The 24,901-nt window shown below is 38.6% G+C and overlaps 1 protein-coding gene across 1 annotated transcript in view; it reads right to left on the reverse strand.

Moving 5' to 3' along the window:
- Positions 1-24,901, reverse strand: part of LOC124594486 (NFX1-type zinc finger-containing protein 1-like) — a 356,250-nt gene that overhangs the window by 272,169 nt on the left and 59,180 nt on the right. Inside the window, exon 10 of the mRNA XM_047132862.1 lies at positions 11,029-11,172. Within this exon, the coding sequence (XP_046988818.1) occupies positions 11,029-11,172 (144 nt within the window). The remainder of the gene's footprint in view (positions 1-11,028; positions 11,173-24,901) is intronic.

Consider the following 24,901-nt stretch of genomic DNA (forward strand, 5'->3'; position numbering starts at 1 on the left):
TTTCTTGTTCAGTAAGTAAACCTATCTATTTAAGTTTAACTGAACACAAGTAATGTCATTTAATCACTTTTCTTTGTGTTATTGTATGTTAGGTTTGTTGTTGTTGTTGTTATGGTCTTCAGTCTGAATACAGGTTACTCTTGCCTTGCACAAGCATCTTCATCTTCAAATAACTACTGCAACCTACTTCCACGTGAATCTGCTTACTGAATCCAAGCCTTGGCCTCCCTCTACAATTTTAACCTTTCACACTTTCCAAATTGACTATCCTTTGATGCCCCAAGTTGCATCCTATCAATTAATCCCTTATTTTAGTCAGGTTGTGCCAAAAATTTCTCTTTTCCCTGAATTTGATTCAATAACTCTTCATTAACTACTTGATCTATCCATGTATTATTTGGCATTCTTTTGTAGCACCACATTCCAAAAGCTCCAATTCTCTTCTAGTCTGAACTGCTCATAGTCCACATTTCACTTCCGTACATCATGTATATATGTTTCATTTTTTCTCCATTGAAAATGACATGCTTTGTTCTATTCACAAGGAATTCTCCAATCCAGTCACACAGCTAGTCCGATATTCTGCAGGTTTGTATTCTGTTGAATAAGCAAGTATGGCAAACTGTCTGAAACACCTTCCAGTAGTAAACGAACACAACACTGACTTGGACACAAATAGGTACAGCCTTCTGAGTTTTGTTGATGAATAGAGTGAGCTGGGTGTCACACGATCATAGTTTGATTCCTATACAGGAGACTGTTTCTCTCCAGAAAGATCATACTACATTAGTATAAAACATGCTCCAAAAATTGAAAACAGATTGAATTTAGGGATATAGGCCCATAGTTGTGCACATCTCTTCCACAAATCATCTTGGAAATTCAAATGACCTGCACTTTTTTCCAATCACTCAAATCACTTCATGCTTACAGCAATTTACAGTAAAATTCTGCTAAAATAGGAGCAAGTTTTTTCGCTTACTGTATGTAGAATTGCAGTAGCTTGCACTGATATCTGGCATATCCCGGTCTCATATGTCACACATTCGCACTTCCTACTAATGCAACTTCACATATTAATAGATCTTAATGTGCACATGACCCCCCCCCCCCACCCCCCAAAATAAGAAAAAAGTTAAAAAGGAATGAAAAACATTAAGTCTATTATTTAGAGTATTCTTGTCTCAATATCCAGCTAAAAGACTTAAGACTTCAACTGTGTGATTTGTAGTCTTATTAAAATTATTTTGCACTGATAATATCCTTGTATGACTCAACTTAAATTACATTTCATAGCACATACTTCTTTCAGGGACCCATCTAGCTAGCCAACCACATTAGTGCCTGTTTCCATAATGTGGGGAGACACACCTGCCAGATATTTAATCCATCTCAAGGACAGGCAATGGCAACCAGTGTGCTGGCTGGAATGAATGTGGTTTCTATGCAGTTTTCCACATCCACTTCTAGCTGTGCCATCTGGATCCTTCCTACAAACACCAGCTTTTTTTTAATACATCCTACATTCCTGTACCCCTCCCTACTTGAACCTTTGTTAGTCACTGTCCTTCGCCTACCTATACGTAGGTGATACCCTTCCCTGTTCCCATACCAGCATTAAATGGCCTTCTATTACACCAACGCACCCAGTCTTTTTACTCCTCTCCTTTACCCCCCCCCCCCCCCCTCCCCCCAATCACCCGAGTGGCTCTAGCTGCCCCACTCTCTCCCCACCTCGTCCCTGTGTGCTCTCAGAAGCAGTACTCTACCGTCCCCCACCCCTACCTTGCTATCCCACCCCTGGTTCCTATCATGCACTGTCGGTCAGAGTCTGGCCCCAGCAGCCAGAGACGGTGATCATGTGGGCGTGAGTTACGTTTGTGTGAGTGTGTGTATGTTGTCTAATTCTTGTGTTGTGCCTGTCTACTTCACTTCATACTTCTTTATCGACACATATGAGGTCTGTTCAAAAAATTCCGGAAAATTCATAACGTCGCACTGATGGTGTGTTGGAGTGAAATGCGGTTGGCATTCCTGCACACGCCTGTGTTTAATGTGTAGCTGCCGGAAGTTTCATTGTTGTAAGCCTGTTAGTTCTTGTTTAGTGTTGTATTGAGTAGAACATTGTGTCACACAGTTTGTGATAATCGAGATGTCAGAGTTAAAGGAGCAACCCGTTTGCATTAAATTCTGCAAGAAACTCAAGAAAGCCTATACAGAGACACAAGAAATGATGCAGGAAGTCAATGGTGATGAGTGCTTAAGCTACACTCAGTGTTACAAATAGTTCACACAGTTTAAAAATGGCCAGACGCAAGTTCAAGGTGACCCCATTCAGGATGCCCTTTGACGTCTACCCGCGAATCCTGACACCGCATCTTGGAAAGCATCGTGCTGCTGCTAAGTTTGTCCCGCAGCTCATGACTCAGTATCAGAAAAACCTTCGCCTTGCAACCTGCAAAGAGCTTTTGGATTGCATGAACAAGTTATTCCTTAAGAGAATCAGAACTGCTGATGAGAGGGTGGTCTATGATTATGATTTTGAGATTAAGGTTCAATCTTCACAATGGATTGGGAAAGGCTCAAGACCAAGAAAAGCTCATCAAGCCATGTCAAATGTCAAAGCTATGCTGATAGTTTTCTTTGACTTTGAAGGATTAGTTCATGATGAATTCATGCCACAGAGACAAACTGTTAATCAATGGTACTATTAGGATGTGTTGTGATGCCTGCAAGAAAATGTCAGAAGGAAACACCATGAAATGTGGCAAGACAATTTGTGGCTCTTGCATCACCCAAAGTCGAAAACTCCGTTGAAATGACAAAGTTTTGCAACAATAGAGGAGACAAGCAAAGAAAAAAGTTTGTGGACAAACTTCTGGAATTTTTTGAACAGACCTCATATTATAAAAGTGTATATTTGTAAGTATGTGTGTTCCACATATCCTCCTAATCCACTGGATGACTTCAACCAAACTTGGTACACAAATCACTTACCGTCTGGAAAAATAAAGGTTTGAAATTACGTATAAAGTTGGTTGCAAGTCACAAAGTGCTCTCATTCTCAAGAACCACCTACCTATCAAATTGGTGGGGTGGGTGTGAAAAATTAAGTATAGCTCACTGTGTGCAAATAGCCATTTTATATTCATTCAGTATTTGGGAATGAGAGCACCTAAGTGACTTGCAACCAACTTTACACATACTTTCAAACCTTTATGCGACTTTTTCTTGATGACACCCCCCCCCAAAAAATGATGAAAGGAGAAAAAATTATCGCTTACTACATTTTTGCTGTTCAGTAGTACAACTACTGCATCAAGTATGACCTTTAATTTATTAATTTTTTACTAATACCTCTATTTGGAGCACATTTTGTAGACACTATTCAGATATAGCACTGAAGGTACTTGCAAAAATATATCATTGTATGAAACAGAGTTCAGAATATATTATGTCAAAAACACTGAGATGTGTGAAAAGCTGCCATGTCATGCATGACATTTTAATTTATTGCTTCTTTACTACTAACTCTAGTCGCAACACATTTTGCAGGTGGTGTCCACATATACCATTGTGTCTATCGCAAAATTTTATCACTGTATGACACATACTTCAAGATATACGATGCCATAAACATTGAGTTGCATGAAAATGAAACTGCAGGGCAAAATTCACCAGAGATACAGCTGAAATATGTGAAATAATATTTGTGATATGTACTTATGTGAGCAAGGCCATGGGTAAAAACCTCTTCCTAAACCCCTGGATCGATTTCAACCAAACTTGGCACAAACATTACTTACTAGCTGGAAAGACATAACTTGACAGTAACAATCAGCAACTTCCTATTGGTGTGGGAGTGATAATGTGCATACAGAAGGGGTCAGGAGGAGATGGACAAAGAGGGGGAAGGAGGAGGTGGTCGCAAGTAGTGGGGAGCATTATGTGGTCAGAGAGGGGGGAATAGACAGAGATAGAACAGAGCAGGAGACGGAGAGAGGGAGAGGGGGGAGGAGATGATGAACAAAAGGGGGGGATGAAGAAATAGACTTAGAGGGGGTGAGTAACAGATAGAGAGGGGGGGGGGGGGGGGAGGAGGAGAAGATGGGCAGAGTGGCAAGGAGCAGATGGACAGGGGCAGGAGGAGATGGACAGAGAGTGGAGGGTGGAGGAGGTAGACAGAGAGAAGATGAAGGGGTAGATGGGTAATGAGAGAGCCGAGGAGATGGACAGAGAGAAGATGAAGGGGTAGATGGGTAATGAGAGAGCCGAGGAGATGGACAGACATAAGTTTTAGCAACTCATCTGTTAGAGAAATAACTAAAAAGTAGCACCTCTTCTGGCTATGATGTTATCTCAGCCAAGGTAACAAAATCTTGTACTTACTCGGTAGTATTACCCTGGAGTTACCTCTGTAATCAGTCAATGAGTCAAGTAGCATCTGGAGTATAGAGTTTTTATTCACTGCAGAATTCTCATATATCATGAAAAAGCATCAATTTATATCATAACAAGCTGGAGCCACTCCACCTGCTATATTTCCACTCTAGCTAATAATTAATATTTTCTCTTTATTCACTTCTCATCCTAGTATCTACGTGGTGCATACATAGTATGTATCTGAATCTATCAAGACATTAATTACACTTAGCCTCACATACCTTTATTACTTGAACCGTTATTTTCAATGTGCTGACTTCATTAGTGTATACAGGTCCACTGGAAACCAAATTTATTAAAACCTTTTAAGAACTGTGAACTTTTGTAAGGTGTTCAATAAGAGTTACAAATGTGTAAAAATTTTCCACATTTTGTAAGCATTCCCAAAAGAGGACATAAACAATGTTATTTTCTAAAAGTAAGTAAGAAAGACTGGCTCTCTCACTCTTATCTTGTAAATTGGCTCAGATTCCATTAGCTACTATTACTTTTTCTCTTGTTCCATCACTATTTTACATCATTTAAAAGACCACCTCCAGTCACACCCTGTATGTATTGCGTATCCTTAAAAGTTTGCTACATTATAAATCATCGTTTAGTCAGACATGCAGTGTACAGCAGTTAATGCAATATTCAATCACAATATACTTTGACACCAGGTGCATTGTTGCGATAGTACGGACTCTCGTAAATTCTCTAATTAAATATTATGTATTTCTGACCAGTACTTTTTCATGACACTTTGCAAGTATTCTTACATGTTTTGATACAAGTTGATTTTGTAAGCCCATGACTTGCTGTCTTCTTTGAAGAGACTGCATACAATTTCAATTCTTTCTTCACTCGGGCTGGTAGGTATCTCTCTGTGGTAATCAGAATCATATCCACTGAATGTACAGGATTTCTTTTTTGAATTCCAGCTCACTGCATTTTTTTTCTCATGATGTGATTCAAAGGAGTCAATGGCTACTCAACAAACAATAGCTCAATTAACCATTACGTTGCTTTTCTGTAATTTTTTCTGCCCAATTTTTCACTGTACCTTCAAACTTCTTAGATCGTTCCTGTAATTTTAACTTCTACTTTAGGCCCCCAATGCTGAGGCTTGTTCCTGCAGTTCTTACACCTTCGATGTGCACTTGCTTCACTTAAATGACTTGTAAACAATTCAACTTATGTCACATGTTCCAAACCACATAAACCTAATTCCCCATCAGCATTTGACAGACCAAGGCAATAATATAAAAAAAAAGAATCAATTTTCTGATGTTAATTTTTGATTCTTCTTCTTTTATTCTGCCTCTTGGTTTAAAATATGAATTTAAAAACTAACTTAATGAAACAATCATTCAGATATTCATTACTTCAAGTTACAAAGATCTTATAATGGAAGAGGAAAATTACAGGTGTGGAATGAGCCAAGATACACGTCAACAAAGTAAAGCACCTGTTACAGTTCTGTATCTGCACAGAACTGTAAATGCTGACTGAGTTACACTATTAAGAGACAATTTACAGGATGAGTAATGCAAACAAATTCTTACATCATCTTGAATCCAATCTTCCTTTACAATGGGCTAAGAACATTTGCAATGGAAACCAAAAAAAGAGTGGCTGACATCTAGGATCAAAAAAATCTTGTGCTGAAAAGAGAGATGATTATCTAATCCAGAGGAAGAGATTTAAAAATGCCTTACAAGCAGTACTGCAAATTCTTCAGTGTGCTATAAAAGAAGCCAAAACGATGCACAAAAACTTCAAAATTCCAAGAACCAGGCAAAAAAAAAAAAATAAAAAAAATTGAAGAATTATTAGGTATGAAACATATAAACTTGGCAAGGCAAATGATACTTAAGACCCAGATAGCAGTAGCAGAAAGACAGGTGATACAAAATTAAAATCAGAGGCTACTCAACAGTATCTAAAATCACAATGACAAAAAATTGTTCATCAAAAGCACAGCAAAATAAACTTAATTAGATCGGCAAAGCATATGTCACCACCAGACATAAGTTTTAGCAACTCATCTGTTAGAGAAATAACTAAAAAGTAGCACCTCTTCTGGCTATGATGTTATCTCAGCCAAGGTAACAAAATCTTGTACTTACTCGGTAGTATTACCCTGGAGTTACCTCTGTAATCAGTCAATGAGTCAAGTAGCATCTGGAGTATAGAGTTTTTATTCACTGCAGAATTCTCATATATCATGAAAAAGCATCAATTTATATCATAACAAGCTGGAGCCACTCCACCTGCTATATTTCCACTCTAGCTAATAATTAATATTTTCTCTTTATTCACTTCTCATCCTAGTATCTACGTGGTGCATACATAGTATGTATCTGAATCTATCAAGACATTAATTACACTTAGCCTCACATACCTTTATTACTTGAACCGTTATTTTCAATGTGCTGACTTCATTAGTGTATACAGGTCCACTGGAAACCAAATTTATTAAAACCTTTTAAGAACTGTGAACTTATTACTACAGTATGCTATTGCAGGTTTCAAGTGAGCTTATATGTCACTTTGGATAGATTGACACCTCTCATAGAAACACTGGTATGTAGACATTATGGTAACATATTTTAATTTTCCTCAAACTAATAAACTTACCAGATAGTACTAATAATACTACTACTACTACTATTACTACTACTATGTGATTGGGTCCAGTGGACTGCAAGCATCTACAAGTTTTCTCCTCCACTGTATTCTGTCAATTGCTGCTATCCGCCACCAGTTCACATCTACTGACACTTGGTTTAAATCTTCATGGGGTCCATCCCTCCAATGATTCTTGGGTCTCCCTGGTGGTCTCTTTCCTGTAGGTGTGAAATCAGGGAGCTTCTGAGGTCATCTGTGATCCTCCATCCGGGCCACATGGCACTGCATTTGTTTGGCTTTGACAGTTCGTGCTATACTGGGCTGCTGGTATAGTTCTTCAAGCTCTTGGTTGTATCTGATCCTCCATTCCCCTGTATCTGCATCCAGAACCAGACCGAAGATCTTCCAAAGCACTTTTCTCTCAAAAACAAGGAGCTTATGGGAGTCCTGTTTCCGGATACTCCATGTCTCACAGCCATATAGAACAACAGGCTGGATCAGGGTTTTGTACACTCTAATATTGAACTGTCTGGAGAGATATCTGGACTGAAGCAGGTAATATTAATGTTTAAGTTCAAAAGCACTGAGATTTTCCATTGCAGGTTTAGCCATTGTACTTTTTAGATTCCAGCTTGTACCATTACACTTTTGTTGCCCTAATTTTTATGAGTTGAATGAAACAATTCACTAAATAATGAAAGAGTTAAATAAGAAATTGCATAATTCATCATAATTTTTAACATGGCACCCATACCGATAAATGGGTTATTCCTCACTCAGGAATACAGTATGATTTCATGAACCTTTACATTTTATTAGCTCACTACATATTTTGTAAAGCAAATTACTGATATAACACATAACTCAGTCCAGTTAGCTAAATTTGACTTAGCAGATTTTTAAACCATTATGTGGTTTGTGAAAAACTAAAATGTTCATACACCAGTCTTTACAAGGCCAACCCCACATCAAAATTTTCAGTACTTTTCCGGCAATCGCTTGATTCACATAGTAGTAAAGTTTACAACCAGTAGCTAAATGAACAACATCTATGTGAAGAGTGTCTGTGGCTGAATATCAGTATCCCCACATCTCCACAAAAGTCAGTCTACAAGTTACATCGACGTGAAATGCTGGAAGGCTGTGACCCGTTTACATTATATCAGAATTGGTTCCAAGTCTGTTCCCATTTGATATACATGTAATACCATATAGAGACCATCATTCGTACTCCCAGTATAACTCAATTAACTTTCGAGTTTCAACCAATGATTTGTGTTACCTTTCATGCACTTCTCATTTGAGTCAATTTATGAATTACTGACACTTTAGGCATGCACTGTGTCTACTCAATGGATATTTAGTATATGTGTTGTTTATCAAGGACCACTGTGTGTGAACTTTTTTCATAAAATAATGTCAGTGCTGTGAAATTATAAGAACACAGTTCAGTAGTGTATGTCATCCTAGTGAAGGGGATGATGGAAGAACCTACCTGTAAAGAATATTCTTTGTGAGAAATGGAACTGGTCATTGTAAAGCTGATAAGAGACAATAAATGTGGAAACAGTCAAAGTTAACTAAAAATAATGTAATGTACATTATTAGACCAATTTGCAATATGGACTCTGTAGGTAGGTGCCCTTCCAAATTCTGAAGAGTATAAGTTTTTTGTCACCTATGAAACTGAGTTCTTGTGGCTTGACCCGCCTCAAAACTGAGAAACTCATTTACATAAAAACTGGTAATTCTCCAGTCTTTCTGCCTCTCCCTCCCCGTCCCCCTCCTGTGGGTGCCCGTGCATCATAATTAACACCAATACACAAAAGGGGCATAAGTAACTGACCTCTAACTATGCTCAGTTTGGTTTCTGTAAAGGCTTCTCTATTGAGAATGCGATACTGTAAAAAATTCTAGTAGAACTAAACAACAAAAATTACCCTGTTGGCATTTCTGGAGCTTTGCTAAGGCTTTTGACTGTGTGGATCATTAAATACTGATTTCTGATTGGGAAACTAAAATAGTATGGCATTAGAGTGCGGAAACATTAAATACGATATGCCATAAGGTTCAGTGCTTGGCTTACTCCTGCTCTTGGTCTACATAAATGATTTAAATGGGACACTGAAGAACTCTTCAAAACTTGTAATGTTTGCTGAGGACACAAGAATATTGATGAAAAGTACCAACACATTCATACCACACAGAGTTAGATGAATAATGGAACAGGCTAACAATTGGTTCACAGCCAATACATAACTCTATTCTGAATCCCAGAGAGGGATGAATAGTCAGAAACTTTAATCTTCAAAAATCTTATATTTTGAAATTCTAAAGTAGAGATCAATGGGCATACACTCAATATGACACCATGTATGAAGTTTCTATGTAATAAGCTGTGGTGGGATCAGCTAGTGGACAAGTTGACCAATACATTCAGTTCTGCGTGCTCTGCTCTCAGAAATCTCTCTCGTGTTGACCAGCACAGAGGACTGCCAGCATACTTTCACTCAATTCTGTCCTATGGAAAGATCTTCTGGGACATTGCAACTAATATGAAGAAAGCATTTATTCTACTGAAGAGCCGAATTAGGATACTGTACAAAGTTGGCAACCAAACATCCTGAGGAAGCCTTTTGCCTTTTCAGGGACCTAGGAATTTTTACACTTAAATGTCAATACATGTACTACGTGATGATATATATGGTCAACAACAAGAATGAATTTAGGATGAGCTCAGTAATTCACAATGTCAATGTTAGAAGTGGAAATAATTTCCATTCTGACTATTCATCCCTCTCTGGGATTCAGAGTAGAGTTATGTATTGTGGTGTAAAAGAAATCAATAACAGGTTGGCAGCGGGTATCAGGCAGGAAACTGAAAATCTCAAAGTATTTAAATGCAAATTGAAAGAATCCCTCATTAGCCACTGCTTCTACAATTTATCTGGATATCTGAACCCAGGAATGTAAATTCTGATAAAATCTAATGTTTGTACAGATAATGATTTTGTCAGTATATACACAACTAATATTGGTCTGTGGTCAAAACATGTTATTTGAAGTATTATGTAATAACAGCAGCTTAGTAGTATAGAAGGAGGGACAGTGACTTTTATCAATGTAATTGTTTTTCCCCTAACATACAAATACAAAAAATTTACAAGTAATCATCTTTGATATCATACTATCATTTCATCTTTGTCTCCATTTGTCACCACAATAGGCAGGTCCCTCAGAACCTGGATTTTGAGTGAACCGTCCCTCTCCTACAGCCTAATCCTCTTTACTCCCTGAAGAAGGCACATTCAGATCCAAATGACAAGAACACATGTTTTTTATTTTTTAAATTTATTTTTTATTTATTTATTTTTACAGGAATTTCGTGTTCCAAAGGCAAGGCAAGTCAGTCATTTTGTTTCCTTGTAACATGAGAAATATTTGCTTAGAATGGGTGAATATTATTTAAACTTGTATTGCAGTCAGTATTTATAAATATTCTACCTGAAGGGTCGCCGATTGACTGAATTCATCATCTAAAGAAGCTAGTGATAACAAAATGTTTCTTCGCAGAAATCGAGATATCAGAAGGTGAAAAAAGATTCTGAAAATACCAAAATAACACACTAAAAACACTCTCTCATGATCTACAACGCACCATAATTTTTTATGTCTCTCCTGTCTCATTATTTTATAATGCTGACTTGTATGTTCTTATTGTGACTATTCTTTCTGTTGCTGGTTAAAATGTTCTCACCATAATAAGTTAGTGACTGAAGCTATTATACCGTGTGCACTCATCTCCATTGCAAGATTACTAACCAGACCAGAAATTTTATTTACTTTAAATAGTCTAGTGTTCTTTTGGTTTTTTTTATTTCTTTTTTTTTTATTTCAACCATGTGCATTTCATGGAAAAGCTAAACAAAATATCTTCCTCAAAATATCAGAATAAAACCAAGCATAATCACTTACTTTCCTCAAGTAGAACATTTGCCCAGAGTAAGTTGTCAATATGGTAATTTCAGTTTCTTCATATCCTTGAAGTAAAAGGTATCTGCAAAGAGCGATTAGGAATTCAGCTTCAAACAAATTTCGGCAGCTGACTATTTCAGACACCTGAAATAACAAAACAAATTATGATAAAAATGATGATGCACTGGCAAGTCATTCTATGACATTTAAAATCAGTTTTCAGTGAAAGGTGATACATAAATGCTTTCAGTATAGCAGCTCCACATAAGTCTACTACATTAAATACTTGTAATTTTCTCCAATACTTTCTCAAAGTACCTATGGGAAATATTTGTAACATGCAATGAAGGCTTTCACAATCAGTTGTCTTAACTGCTGATGAATCTTCCAGGTTGTATGACTGTGGTTCATGAAACATTTTTGTTCTTGACATTTTGTCCAGAAATGTGTTTGATATCTGTAAAGACAAAGGTGCACTTGGTTCCAATGAGTCTTACTGATTCAGCAGAACCAAAAGCACCTCTTTAGGTACCCAATGCAGCTCTGGACAAAAAGCCATAAATCAAAAAGGTTCATGTGTTCAAGGACCATGACCATAAAACCGGGAAGGTTCACCAGCAGCTAAAATTGTAAAACTATCTCCCCCCCCCCCCCCTCTCACTCACACACACACACACACACACACACACACACACATAATAGGTCAGTGTTCCCTTATAGCAGTACATGTCCTTATGTGGCCAATAAACATAAGGATATGGTAGAAGCAATAATGAAATTAGTATGGATACACCAAAAATGAACCATACACAAAAAGAGAAAGTATAATAATGACTGATTATTTCCACTGAATGTAAAATACAATCAATGTCTGTACAGGATATGTGTGAAAGACAAAGTCATGTAGCAGTGCAAACCCACTGCTGACAGATGGAAAGATAGGTGATGTTCACGATGTCACAACAAAGATTATATTGAGCTGGTAGCAATATTACATATGAAGTTATGATTATTGATACCTATTAAATACCATATTTACCCTATTATAAGGTGAGATTTTTTTCCCACATTCATCTTTCAAAAAATACAAACACAGATTACACTATTATTGCTGAGGTTAATATTTTAACATTGCTTAATAGAGTATATAGGAGTCATATTTACAGATGAAGCTTTGGCTATTGAGGTCACATGCTCATTTATTTTGAAGATTTCAGAAGGGCAGGGATGGGCTAATGATACTCGCGTATTAACACGCTCAAGATTTCCTGATACGTCGAAACACTTGATACAGTATCGACTTTGCTCGAACAATCACAACATTTGACTCGTGCGACACTGGTGCAAGGGATATGCAAGAAACTATGAAGTAGCCAATATAACAAACTACCACTCTGCTTAAAATTTGATGACTTCGGGAAACACAGAAGGAAATAGCACTAAATTCTGTAATCTTACAAACTCTTGTTGTATTTCAACAGGTTTACAATGAAATCACTGATACATGTATGAAACAGACATTACTGTTGCTTTTTAAGTAAAGGTAACAGTCAAAAACAGAAATATTGTCCTCCAAGAAACATTACCTGATTCACAACAGAGCTTAATATTTTATTTGATCATGAGAGACTGTAATTATTTACCAAGTGGGTTCCAAATGAGAATTTGGTTGCTGTTCACATATTAGAAATCCAAGTACAAATGTTACCAACTTTTAATCAGATTTAGAGCAAGATGGTGACCTTCAGACAAGAAGGAAAATTAATCCTGAATGAAACACCTAACAAATGAAATAAATCAATTTCAACTAGCTAACTGTTGTTGAAAGAATACATTACAGCAGCAAGACCCATCATGGAGATAGTAACAACAAATGTTAGTAGATCGCAAGATTGAGAAGTGGACTAAATCGTGATTGTGTTCTTTTATATGTGCATTAATTGCTGTTGTTAAATATGACTTGCACTGGAGAAGGTATTGCCATGTGTTTCACAGTTCTTCAAGCACAGCAGCACTGTAGAAGGGTTGGAGGGGTTAACAGTGATACAAGCTTGGCTGAGAACTAAATGAGAGTGGGGAGAGAAATAATGAGCAGGCAGCAAATTATTTCATGTTGACAACCATGGGAATCTGTAAGATGTACTTTGGTTTTATGAATTTCTACTACATTTAAACTACAGCTTGCCTGAATCCATTTGTAGTCTGAATTAACTGACTTTAAAATTGGACAAATACTCAACAACAGTATTCATTTCTGTAGGAGACAGTAAAAGTCTACATACGCACCAGTGGTGTATTTATGCTGCCATGTAGTCAACACGCACCATGACGTATGATGGGAATAAAGGGGTGTGTCAGCTGCAGCCAATGAGAGAGAGGTGGGCAGACAATATGTTTAGAAGCGAGATACATTGTAACATTCTCACATCATTATGGAAGCAAAATCCAATATTTATTTGGATAAAAACAGCTGTTTTCTCAGGTCCCACAGTAACAACCACCTCATAAATGGCAACATATTTGGAAGAAAAAGCCAAATATTTGTGATAGTGAAGATACAAATTTCACAGCTGTGCTATTAGGATGATGATTAAAAATAGTGACACCACAGATGACAGTGCTAACAAGTGAAAAATGTGCAAAAGAAATGGTCCACAAATTAATGTAAATCATTTATTTTTGTTTATTTCTGCTCATATTATCAAAATGCAGACAATCAATAAATGGCATACATTTAGAATTGGTATAATGTTAACTTTTTAGGCAGATACTTTATGTCAGTAAAACAATCTGTAATTATCATTAGTCAGAATATGTTAAAATTAAATTTTTCTCAAGAAACTTCCTGGAAAAAAAGAGGTTATCTTATAATTGGGTAAATACAGTATGTTGATTTCGATAAAGTAATGAAAAAAAAAAAACTTTGGCAAACAAAGTAGTTGGCATTATACACTCCTGGAAATTGAAATAAGAACACCGTGAATTCATTGTCCCAGGAAGGGGAAACTTTATTGACACATTCCTGGGGTCAGATACATCACATGATCACACTGACAGAACCACAGGCACATAGACACAGGCAACAGAGTATGCACAATGTCAGCACTAGTACAGTGTATATCCACCTTTTGCAGCAATGCAGGCTGCTATTCTCCCATGGAGACGATCGTAGAGATGCTGGATGTAGTCCTGTGGAACGGCTTGCCATGCCATTTCCACCTGGCGCCTCAGTTGGACCAGCGTTCGTGCTGGACGTGCAGACCGCGTGAGACGACGCTTCATCCAGTCCCAAACATGCTCAATGGGGGACAGATCCGGAGATCTTGCTGGCCAGGGTAGTTGACTTACACCTTCTAGAGCACGTTGGGTGGCACGGGATACATGCGGACGTGCATTGTCCTGTTGGAACAGCAAGTTCCCTTGCCGGTCTAGGAATGGTAGAACGATGGGTTCGATGATGGTTTGGATGTACCGTGCACTATTCAGTGTCCCCTCGACGATCACCAGTGGTGTACGGCCAGTGTAGGAGATCGCTCCCCACACCATGATGCCGGGTGTTGGCCCTGTGTGCCTCGGTCGTATGCAGTCCTGATTGTGGCGCTCACCTGCACGGCGCCAAACACGCATACGACCATCATTGGCACCAAGGCAGAAGCGACTCTCATCGCTGAAGACGACACGTCTCCATTCGTCCCTCCATTCACGCCTGTCGCGACACCACTGGAGGCGGGCTGCACGATGTTGGGGCGTGAGCGGAAGACGGCCTAACGGTGTGCGGGACCGTAGCCCAGCTTCATGGAGACGGTTGCGAATGGTCCTCGCCGATACCCCAGGAGCAACAGTGTCCCTAATTTGCTGGGAAGTGGCGGTGCGGTCCCCTACGGCACTGCGTAGGATCCTACGGTCTTGGCGTGCATCCGTGCGTCGCTGCGGTCCGGTCCCAGGTCGACGGGCACGTGCACCTTCCGCCGACCACTGGCGACAACATCGATGTACTGTGGAGACCTCACGCCCCACGTGTTGAGCAATTCGGCGGTACGTCCACCCGGATGCCCACTATACGCCCTCGCTCAATGTCCGTCAACTGCACATACGGTTCACGTCCACGCTGTCGCGGCATGCTACCAGTGTTAAAGACTGCGATGGAGCTCCGTATGCCACGGCAAACTGGCTGACACTGACGGCGGCGGTGCACAAATGCTGCGCAGCTAGCGCCATTCGACGGCCAACACTGCGGTTCCTGGTGTGTCCGCTGTGCCGTGCGTGTGATCATTGCTTGTACAGCCCTCTCGCAGTGTCCGGGCAAGTATGGTGGGTCTGACACACCGGTGTCAATGTGTTCTTTTTTCCATTTCCAGGAGTGTAGGCGGTGTTTCAAAAAGATTTATTCGATTTTACAGAATTATGTTTTCTACAATGTTAATTTGGTTGGAAGATCAAGGTATTTGCAAAGAAATTATTTGCCTGGCTAACTACCATATAATCACAGACCAGAGAGAAAGAAAATCTTAATGTAGGTAAGTGATTATAAATTAGCTACATATTGATGTAGATCCAATACACACCCAGTTAGCCTACCACATTAAAGTGCCCATTTATGATAAAAGAGGTGGCACTCTGGCCATAAATTGAATAAATGATAGGGGTTGGTGCGACAGCCAGTTTAGCTGAGTTTTTTTAGGAAGTTTTCTACATCTGTCTAGGTAAATACCACATTGGTTCCCATATCCCACTTCACTTAAATGATGAGCAAATGCTTTCAAAGTACCTTAGACGCAGACAGAAGGGAGTATACAGATTCCTCTCATATGGGAGGGAGGTGGGGTGTGGCATTTAACAGTAGCTTTAAAGTGCCATTAGGAGTGACAACCTCATCTTAATAAGAGCCTCTTTATAGGTATGGTTGGTTCTACATGGAACTGGAGAAATCCCATAGCAGTCCCAGCTCGGTACTGGCTGGATACAAAGTATCAAAAAGTAAGAAATGAATATAGATAAATAAATTCTGTGCAGATCAGGACACAGAAACATGTGCTTGTGAGCTAATATTGCTTGTTAGAATATACAGGATAGTTTACAGGATGACAGTAAGATGGTATTGTTAACTTATAGTGATTTTGATGGAAAAATTCTTGAAGAGATCTAAAGGGTAAAGTGACTGACCACTTATAATTTACTATCCCTACATATAAAAAATTATATAATATTCTACGTATTTTGATACAGTTTTCAGTAATAGACAGACTGATTCAGAGGGAGGTTTGTGTATATAATTTAAAAGCCATGGTAGATCACTATTCAGTCAAAAATTTCTCTCCCCAAGTTGCTCAAGACAGCAGTGCTCTTATAGACAATGCATTCACATAAGAAGAGGATGTCAAAGAAATACTTGTCTATCATGTGATAAACAGATTGTCAGATCATGATGTACAGCTGCCAAAATTACATAACTCAGATCCATGTACATTCAATACACACTCAAAGAAAAAGTGAGGCTGATTATTGACAAAACAACTGAAAATTTTCAAGAAAGCTTAAAAATGTATGACCAGGCTGAAGTTTACAATGAACTCAATGTATGCTCTAAATTCTACATATTTCTTATGACACTGTATCCATTTTAGGGTTTCATACCTCAATCGGAAAAAAAGGAAACCTTACAAGATCACTTTGTTGTCGATCTGTCTACCTGTTCAATGGTGAAAATCTCTTTTTCTCAGCAATGGGCAGATATATCAAGGTGAAATTTATGTCACATACTATGATATATAGTCCCTTAGTGGTGTAGTAAGTAGAACCTTCTACACTACTGGCCATTAAAATTGCTAAACCAAGAAGAAATGCAGATGATAAACGGGTATTCATTGGACAAATATATTATACTAAAACTGACATGTGATTACATTTTCACGCAATTTGGGTGCATAGATCCCGAGAAATCAGTACCCAGAACAACCACCTCTGGCCGTAATAACGGCCTTGATACGCCTGGGCATTGAGTCAAACAGAGCTTGGATGGTGTGTACAGGTACAGCTCCACATGCAGCTTCAACACGATACCACAGTTCATCAAGAATAGTGACTGGTGTATTGTGACGAGCCAGTTGCTCAGCCACCACTGACCAGACGTTTTCAATTGGTGAGAGATGTGGAGAATGTGCTGGCCAGGGTAGAAGTTGAACATTTTCTGTATCCAGAAAGGCCCGTACAGTACCTTCAACATGCGGTCGTGCATTATCCTGCTGAAATGTAGGGTTTCGTGGGGATCAAATGAAGGGTAGAGCCATGGGTCGTAACACATCTGAAACGTAACATCCACTGTTCAAAGTGCCATCAATGCGAACAAGAGGTGACCAAGACGTGTAACCAATAGCACCCCATACCATCACACCAGGTGATATGCCAGTATGGCGATGACAACTACACGCTTCCAATGTGCGTTCACCGCGATGTCGCCAAACACGGATGCGACCATCATGATGCTGTAAACAGAACCTGGATTCACCCAAAAAAATGAGGTTTGGCATTCATGCACCAAGGTTCGTTGTTGGGTACACCATCGCAGGCGCTCCTGTCTGTGATGCAGTGTCAAGGGTAACCGCAGCCATGGTCTCCGAGCTGACAGTCCATGCTGCTGCAAATGTCGTCGAACTGTTCCTGCAGATGGTTGTTGTCTTGCAAATGTCCCCATCTGTTGACTCAAGGATCAAGACATGGCTGTACGATTCGTTACATGAAATCAAGTCTGTATGGGATACCATTAAAACACAGACAGGGAAAGAAGCCACAGAAGATGAGATCGTTTCTGTTTAGGAGAAAGGGAGCATTGCAAAAGACAGTTCATGTGTAGCAGAAGTTTTTAACAATTACTTTTTGAAAATAAGTGAGGATATTTGTGCAAATAGTTCAGAAGAAAAAGCAAAACTTTATGCCAAAGAATCACCATATAGGACATACTGTAAAATAAAAATTGCAAATAGTTCAGAAGAAAAATGAAATTTTATGCGAAAGAATCAACATATAGGACATTCTGTAAAATAAAAATTAATCTCACATTCACATCTGAAATGAGGAAGATCACGACTCTAAAAAATAAAAGTTCTTATGGGTGGGTAATGTCTTCAATGAGCTACCAAAAAGTTGAGGCCTTATAATATGTAATGTTCTTGGTCACTTATGCAGTGCGTCATTAATTCAGGATATTTTTCCTTAGGCCATTGTTAAGAGGGGTGACTCTACAGATATCAATAACAATCATACAGTGCCAATAATTACATATTTATCTACAATTTTTGAGAAGATAATGTACTCCAGGGTTGTCACCCAACAGTATAGTGAATTTCAAAAGGGCCACTCTAATGAGATATTTAGCCCACTAAACACATAATAAAAACTTTAAGTGATAAAATATCATGTTACGATCTTCTGTGACTTATCAAAGGCATTTGACCGTATCAATGATAATATTGCATTAGAAAAATTAACTATTTATGAATATATGATTCTGCACATGCCTGGAATACTTCTTATTTATTTTGGAATGCCGAAAGTTACACCAAGCAATGAAATATCAGCAGAGAAAATAGTAAATGATGTTTTCATGAAAGTTACTGAATGGTTTCATGTAAGTAGAACCTTTAAAAAACACTGATCATCCAGTTTTGTACTGACAAAACCACCTCACCCCTTATTAACCTTAATAATAAAGAAGGTAGAAAATTCCAAGTTCTTGATGAACTGTGAAAACCACACAGTATGTAGCTTCAGTTAGCCATAAGAGTAACTGTCAATTTTTGGGGTGCAGAAGTCAGTAAGTAAACATATTTTGCATAGTCTGCTTCACTTTTGTCTTACTGAATAACATTTGGGGTCATGGGGATGAAATTCCTTATTGCGGCAAAAAGTATTCATTACACAAAAGAAAGTAATTAAAATTACGTGTGGGATTTACACACATACATCTTGCAGGCATCTATTTAAGCAACTGGAAACAATAACCAAAGCCACTCAGTGCACATATTCACTTTTGAAATCTATTTTAACAATCCAGTTGAGCCTGAGAGTGACAAGAGACATTCACAAGTACAGAACTAGTAGGGACAATGACTTGCATTACCCTTACCTAATCTAATTTTAGTACAGAAATGAGTGAAATAGGCAATTCTTTGACAATCTACCCATGGAAACAAAATATCTGAGTCAGCTACACTGTTATCGGATGTAGATTAAAGATGTTTCTCTTTAACAAATCTTTCTATAACGTCGAGAAATATTTGATCAGATGACATGTTCCATATCACATTTACTGTGAAAATGATCTGTTGTTGTTGTTGTTGTTGTGGTCTTCAGTCCAGAGACTGGTTTGATGCAGCTCTCCATGCTACTCTATCCTGTGCAAGCTTCTTCATCTCCCAGTATCTACTGCAACTTACATCCTTCTGAATCTGTTTAGTGTATTCATCTCTTGGTCTCCCTCTACGATTTTTACCCTCCGCGCTGCCCTCCAAAGCTAAATTGGTGATCCCTTGATGCCTCAGAACATGTCCTACCAACCAATCCCTTCTTCTAGTCAAGTTGTGCCACAAATTTCTCTTCTCTCCAATTCTATTCAATACCTCCTCATTAGTTATGTGATCTACCTATCTAATCTTCAGCATTTTTCTGTAGCACCACATTTCGAAAGCTTCTATTCTCTTCTTGTCTAAACTATTTATCGTCCACGTTTCACTTCCATACAAGGCTACGCTCCATACAAATACTTTCAGAAACGACTTTAAGACATTTAAATCTAAACTTGGTGTTAACAAATTTCTCTTCTTCAGAAACCCTTTCCTTGCCATTGCCAGCCTACATTTTATATCCTCTCTACTTCGACCATTGTCAGTTATTTTGCTCCCCAAATAGCAAAACTCCTTTACTACTTTAAGTGCCTCATTTCCTAATCTAATTCCCTCAGCATCACCCGACTTAATTAGACTACATTCCATTATCCTTGTTTTGCTTTTGTTGATGTTCATCTTATATCCCCCTTTCAAGACACTGTCCATTCCATTCAACTGCTCTTCCAAGTCCTTTGCTGTCTCTGACAGAATTACAATGTCATCGGCGAACCTCAAAGTTTTTATTTCTTCTCCATGAATTTTAATACCTACTCCGAATTTTTCTTTTGTTTTCTTTACTGCTTGCTCAATATACAGATTGAATAACATCGGGGATAGGCTACAATCCTGTCTCACTCCCTTCCCAACCACTGCTTCCCTTTCATGCCCTCCACTCTTATAACTGCCATCTGCTTTCTGTACAAATTGTAAATAGCCTTTCGCTCCCTGTATTTTACCCCTGTCACCTTTAGAATTTGAAAGAGAGTATTCCAGTCAACATTGTCAAAAGCTTTCTCTAAGTCTACAAATGCTAGAAACGTAGGTTTGCCTTTTCTTAATCTATTTTCTAAGATAAATCGTAGGGTCAGTATTGCCTCACGTGTTCCAACATTTCTACGGAATCCAAACTGATCATCCCCGAGGTCAGCTTCTACTAGTTTTTCCATTCGTCTGTAAAGAATTCGTGTTAGTATTTTGCAGCTGTGACTTATTAAGCTGATAGTTCGGTAATTTTCACATCTGTCAACACCTGCTTTCTTTGGGATTGGAATTATTATATTCTTCTTGAAGTCTGAGGGTATTTCGCCTGTCTCATACATCTTGCTCACTGAATGGTAGAGTTTTGTTAGGCCCGGGTCTCCCAAGGCTGTCATTAGTTCTAACAGGATGTTGTCTACTCCTGGGGCCTTGTTTTGACTTAGATCTTTCAGTGCTCAGTCAAACTCTCCACGCGGTATCATATCTTCGATTTCATCTTCATCTACATTCTCTTCCATTTCTATAATATTGTCCTCAAGAATATCGCCCTTGTATAGACCCTCTATATACTTCTTCCACCTTTCTGCTTTCCCTTCTTTGCTTGGTACTGGGTTTCCATCTGTGCTCTTGATATGCAAAGTCATCCTCTTTTCTCCAAAGGTCTCTTTAATTTTCCTGTAGGCAGTATCTATCTTAGCCTTAGTGATATGTGCCTCCTTACATTTGTCCTCTAGCCATCCCTGCTTAGCTATTTTGCACTTCCTGTCGATCTCATTTTTGAGATGTTTGTATTCCTTTTTGCCTGCTTCATTTACTACATTTTCTCCTTTCATCAATTAAATTCAATATCTCTTCTGTTACCCAAGGATTTCTATTAGCCCTCGTCTTTTTACCTACTTGATCCTCTGCTACCTTCACTTTTTCATCTCTCAAAGCTACCCATTCTTCTTCTACTGTATTTCTTTCCCCCATCTTGTCAATCGTTCCCTAATGCTCTCCCTGAAGCTCTCTACAACCTCTGGTTCTTTCAGTTTATCCAGGTCCCAATTCCTCAATTTCCCACCTTTTTGCAATTTCTTCCATTTTAATCTACAGTTCATAACCAATAGATTGTGGTCAGAGTCCACATCTGCCCTGGAAATGTCTTACAATTTAAAACCTGGTTCCTGAATCTCTGCCTTACCATTATATAATCTATCTGATACCTTCCAGTATCTCCATGTATACAACCTTCTTTTATGGTTCTTGAACCAAAGATTTCATCAATCTTTTATCTCATTATACATTTCATCAATCTCTTTGTCATCTGCGGAGTTAGTTAGCATATAAACTTGTACTATTGTGGTAGGCGTGGGCTTCGTATCTATCTAGTCCAGAATAATGCGTTGACTGTTCTGTTTGTAGTATCTTACCCGCATTCCTATTTTCCTATTCATTATTAAACCTACTCCTCCATTACCCCTATTTGATTTTGTATTTATAACCCTTTATTCACCTGACCAGAAGTCTTGTTCCTCCCGCCACTGAACTTCACTAGTTCCCACTATATCTAACTTTAAGCTATCCACTTCCCTTTTTAAATTTTCTAACCTACCTGCCTGATTAAGGGATCTGACATTCCATGCTCCGATCCGTAGAATGCCAGTTTTCTTTCTCCTGATAACAACGTCCTCCTGAGTAATCCCGACCTGGAGATCCGAATGGGGGACTATTTTACGTCTGGAATATTTTACCCGAGAGGACGCCATCATCATTTAACCATACAATAAAGCTGCATGCCCTCGGGAAGAAATTACAGCCATAGTTTCCCCTCGCTTTTATCCGTTCGCAGTACCAGCACAGCAAGGCCATTTTGGAGTGTTACAAGGCCAGATCAGTCAATCATCCAGACTGTTGCCCCTGAAACTACTGAAAAGGCTGCTGCCCCTCTTCAGGAACCAAACGTTTATCTGGCCTCTCAACAGATACCCCTCCGTTATAGTTGCACCTATGGTACGGCTATCTGTATCGCTGAGGCACACAAGCCTCCCCACCAATGGCAAGGTCCATGGTGGGAGGGAAAATGATCTATGGAACACATAAATAACTGGAGGTAGAACAACCTACATTTGCTCAGATGATATGTTCCATATCACATTTATTGTGAATATGATCTATGGAATGCATAACTAACTGGAGGCAGAAATGTAGGATACATTTTAACTTCCACATGTAATAAAGTTTTTTTATTTTCAATAGAACCCGTGATTTTACATGGGTCTATCTTTTAAAAGCATATACCTACAACTTTGGGCACTTCATAGTCAGAATGAACACATAAAACTCTACACAGTGTTATTTATTATCATCATGAAAGATTTGATACTACGGCTGTAAAAGTACGGACTAAATTTTCTACCATATGTATTCGATGGGGAATTGCAGATGGATAAAAATCAAACAGTTATTTTGTAAAAAAGAGTCCTGAATTGAATCTTCATCAAATGTTGCAATAATTTGTTGTTCTGTTTGGGGTTCAGGCATGCATGCCATTACAATTAGATCAAACTCAAACTCTGAATACCTTCTGACACATTCATTGGAGGAATTATTAAATGAACCTCAGGTCCAAATGAGTCGCTTTTGACAACCTGGATGTGGAGAGTTATTTGTGGATCTGTAACCAATTTCAACAATTAATTTATCAAACAGCTTTTTGATAAACTGGTGCTCAATAAGCTTCATATATTTATTTGAATTCACTATAAACTGCTTGTGACACCTAAAAGTTTCAATAGTCACTTTGTTGTAAGAGCGCAGTTTTTTAAATAATTTGAGAACTTTGATGATTTCTAGTACTAGCTGTCATTCTTCTCATGATATATTTTGCACCAGACTGGATAAAAACACAACTTAGCTTCTTATGGTTCTTGCACATTAGCTACCTTTGCTAAAATTTCTACTGTACAATTTCATTTAGTTGCAATACCTATTTAAAGTTTTAATACTAATGGAATTTCCTGGGTGGTATGACATAAAATAGGGGAATGGCAACCACTCACCTATAGCAGGCTAATGTGTGGTGAATACCGTATTTACTCGAATCTAAGCCGCACTCGAATCCAAGCTGCACCTGAAAAATGAGACTCGAAATTGAGGAAAAAAATTATCCCGAATCTAAGCCGCACCTGAAATTTGAGACTAGAAATTCAAGGGGAGAGAAAAGTTTTAGGCCGCACCTCCAAATCGAAACAAAGTTGGTCCATTCTAATATGAGACATGATTTAGGTCGAATGAATGACGATACAGCTACGGTAGTTTGGTTCGAGTCGTAAGCTTAGCAGTTAAGCTTTACCAAGTAGCCATTGCTATGCGTCAGGCACGCCGTCCGTATTTATACGGGTACCATTCCTTTTTCACGTACTTCGTCTGGTTTGAATTGATTGCTTATTTTTCTTTGATTTGATAAGTGCCGTTCTCTTTGTTATAGGTGTTTACGTCACTCGGTGAAAATGCATTACTGTACTGTGTCATGCATTGTTTGTCGCAGTCTGGTAATAAGTGTTTATGACCCGTCGCCACTCACGGCATGGCTTGCGTTTGTGCAAGCTACCGCCGTTTAAAAAAAAAAGGAGAGAGAGAGAGAGAGAGAGAGAGAGAGAGAGAGAGGAATTGTCTCATTAGCGAAACAATGGCAAGAGACTGCAATTTGTTGTTACTTACACTGCTTTCTTTCATAATGATCAACAACAACCAAATAATAGACTGCGTATGATAGAAGATGTTCTGAACGAGAGTTTAGCGAAAAATTTTCTCCATTGGAAAATCTTTGCAGACGCCTCTTTAGTACATTACACTCTGCACAGAAATTAGTCATCTTAGATTTTAAAATCTAGCGAATTGCCGTGCTTCATTTCTGACTGTATCACTATTAGGCACAAGAATAATACGAATATAAACATGACATGATATGTATATTCTTCCACGTTTGCTGTTGTCTCACTAGTTTCGTAGTTTATTAGGCGGACAGGATTTAAATGAGATAGCAGCAAACACGAAAGAATACATGGCAAAATGTTTATATTCGTATCATTCTTATAGTGAAGAGAATACTGCATGTGAATCACAATTCATAAAAGTTCCTATTAGCAACCATCTTTTCTCACAGGTAGGAAAAAATTCAGAACGCAGAGTTGGCCATATTGACAAACATCCCAAACAGTCTTGCCAGTCGGATTTTCGTAGTGCATTGAAATGCTGTTACATTCGAAGATGAACAATACAGAATTTGTATTTACTTCGTTGGATAATGTATGAAAATGCAGTGGTCGAAACTCGGGGCGGAGAAGAAAAGCTCGTCTTCCGCTTTTTTAAAAAATTTATTTACTGACGCAGAGGTTTTGGTGCCAGTATTTATCTTTGTGCCCGCAAAGCATGCCTGCGTAGCGCTACATATATTCGACAACAGAATTTAGTTGTGGCGGCACCTACCAACATTTTTCGGAACTTCCGATTACTTTGCGCTCGATTCTAAG

The sequence above is a fragment of the Schistocerca americana genome, chromosome 2 (genome assembly GCF_021461395.2).
Source record: "Schistocerca americana isolate TAMUIC-IGC-003095 chromosome 2, iqSchAmer2.1, whole genome shotgun sequence".
Taxonomy (NCBI): Eukaryota; Metazoa; Arthropoda; class Insecta; order Orthoptera; family Acrididae; genus Schistocerca; species Schistocerca americana.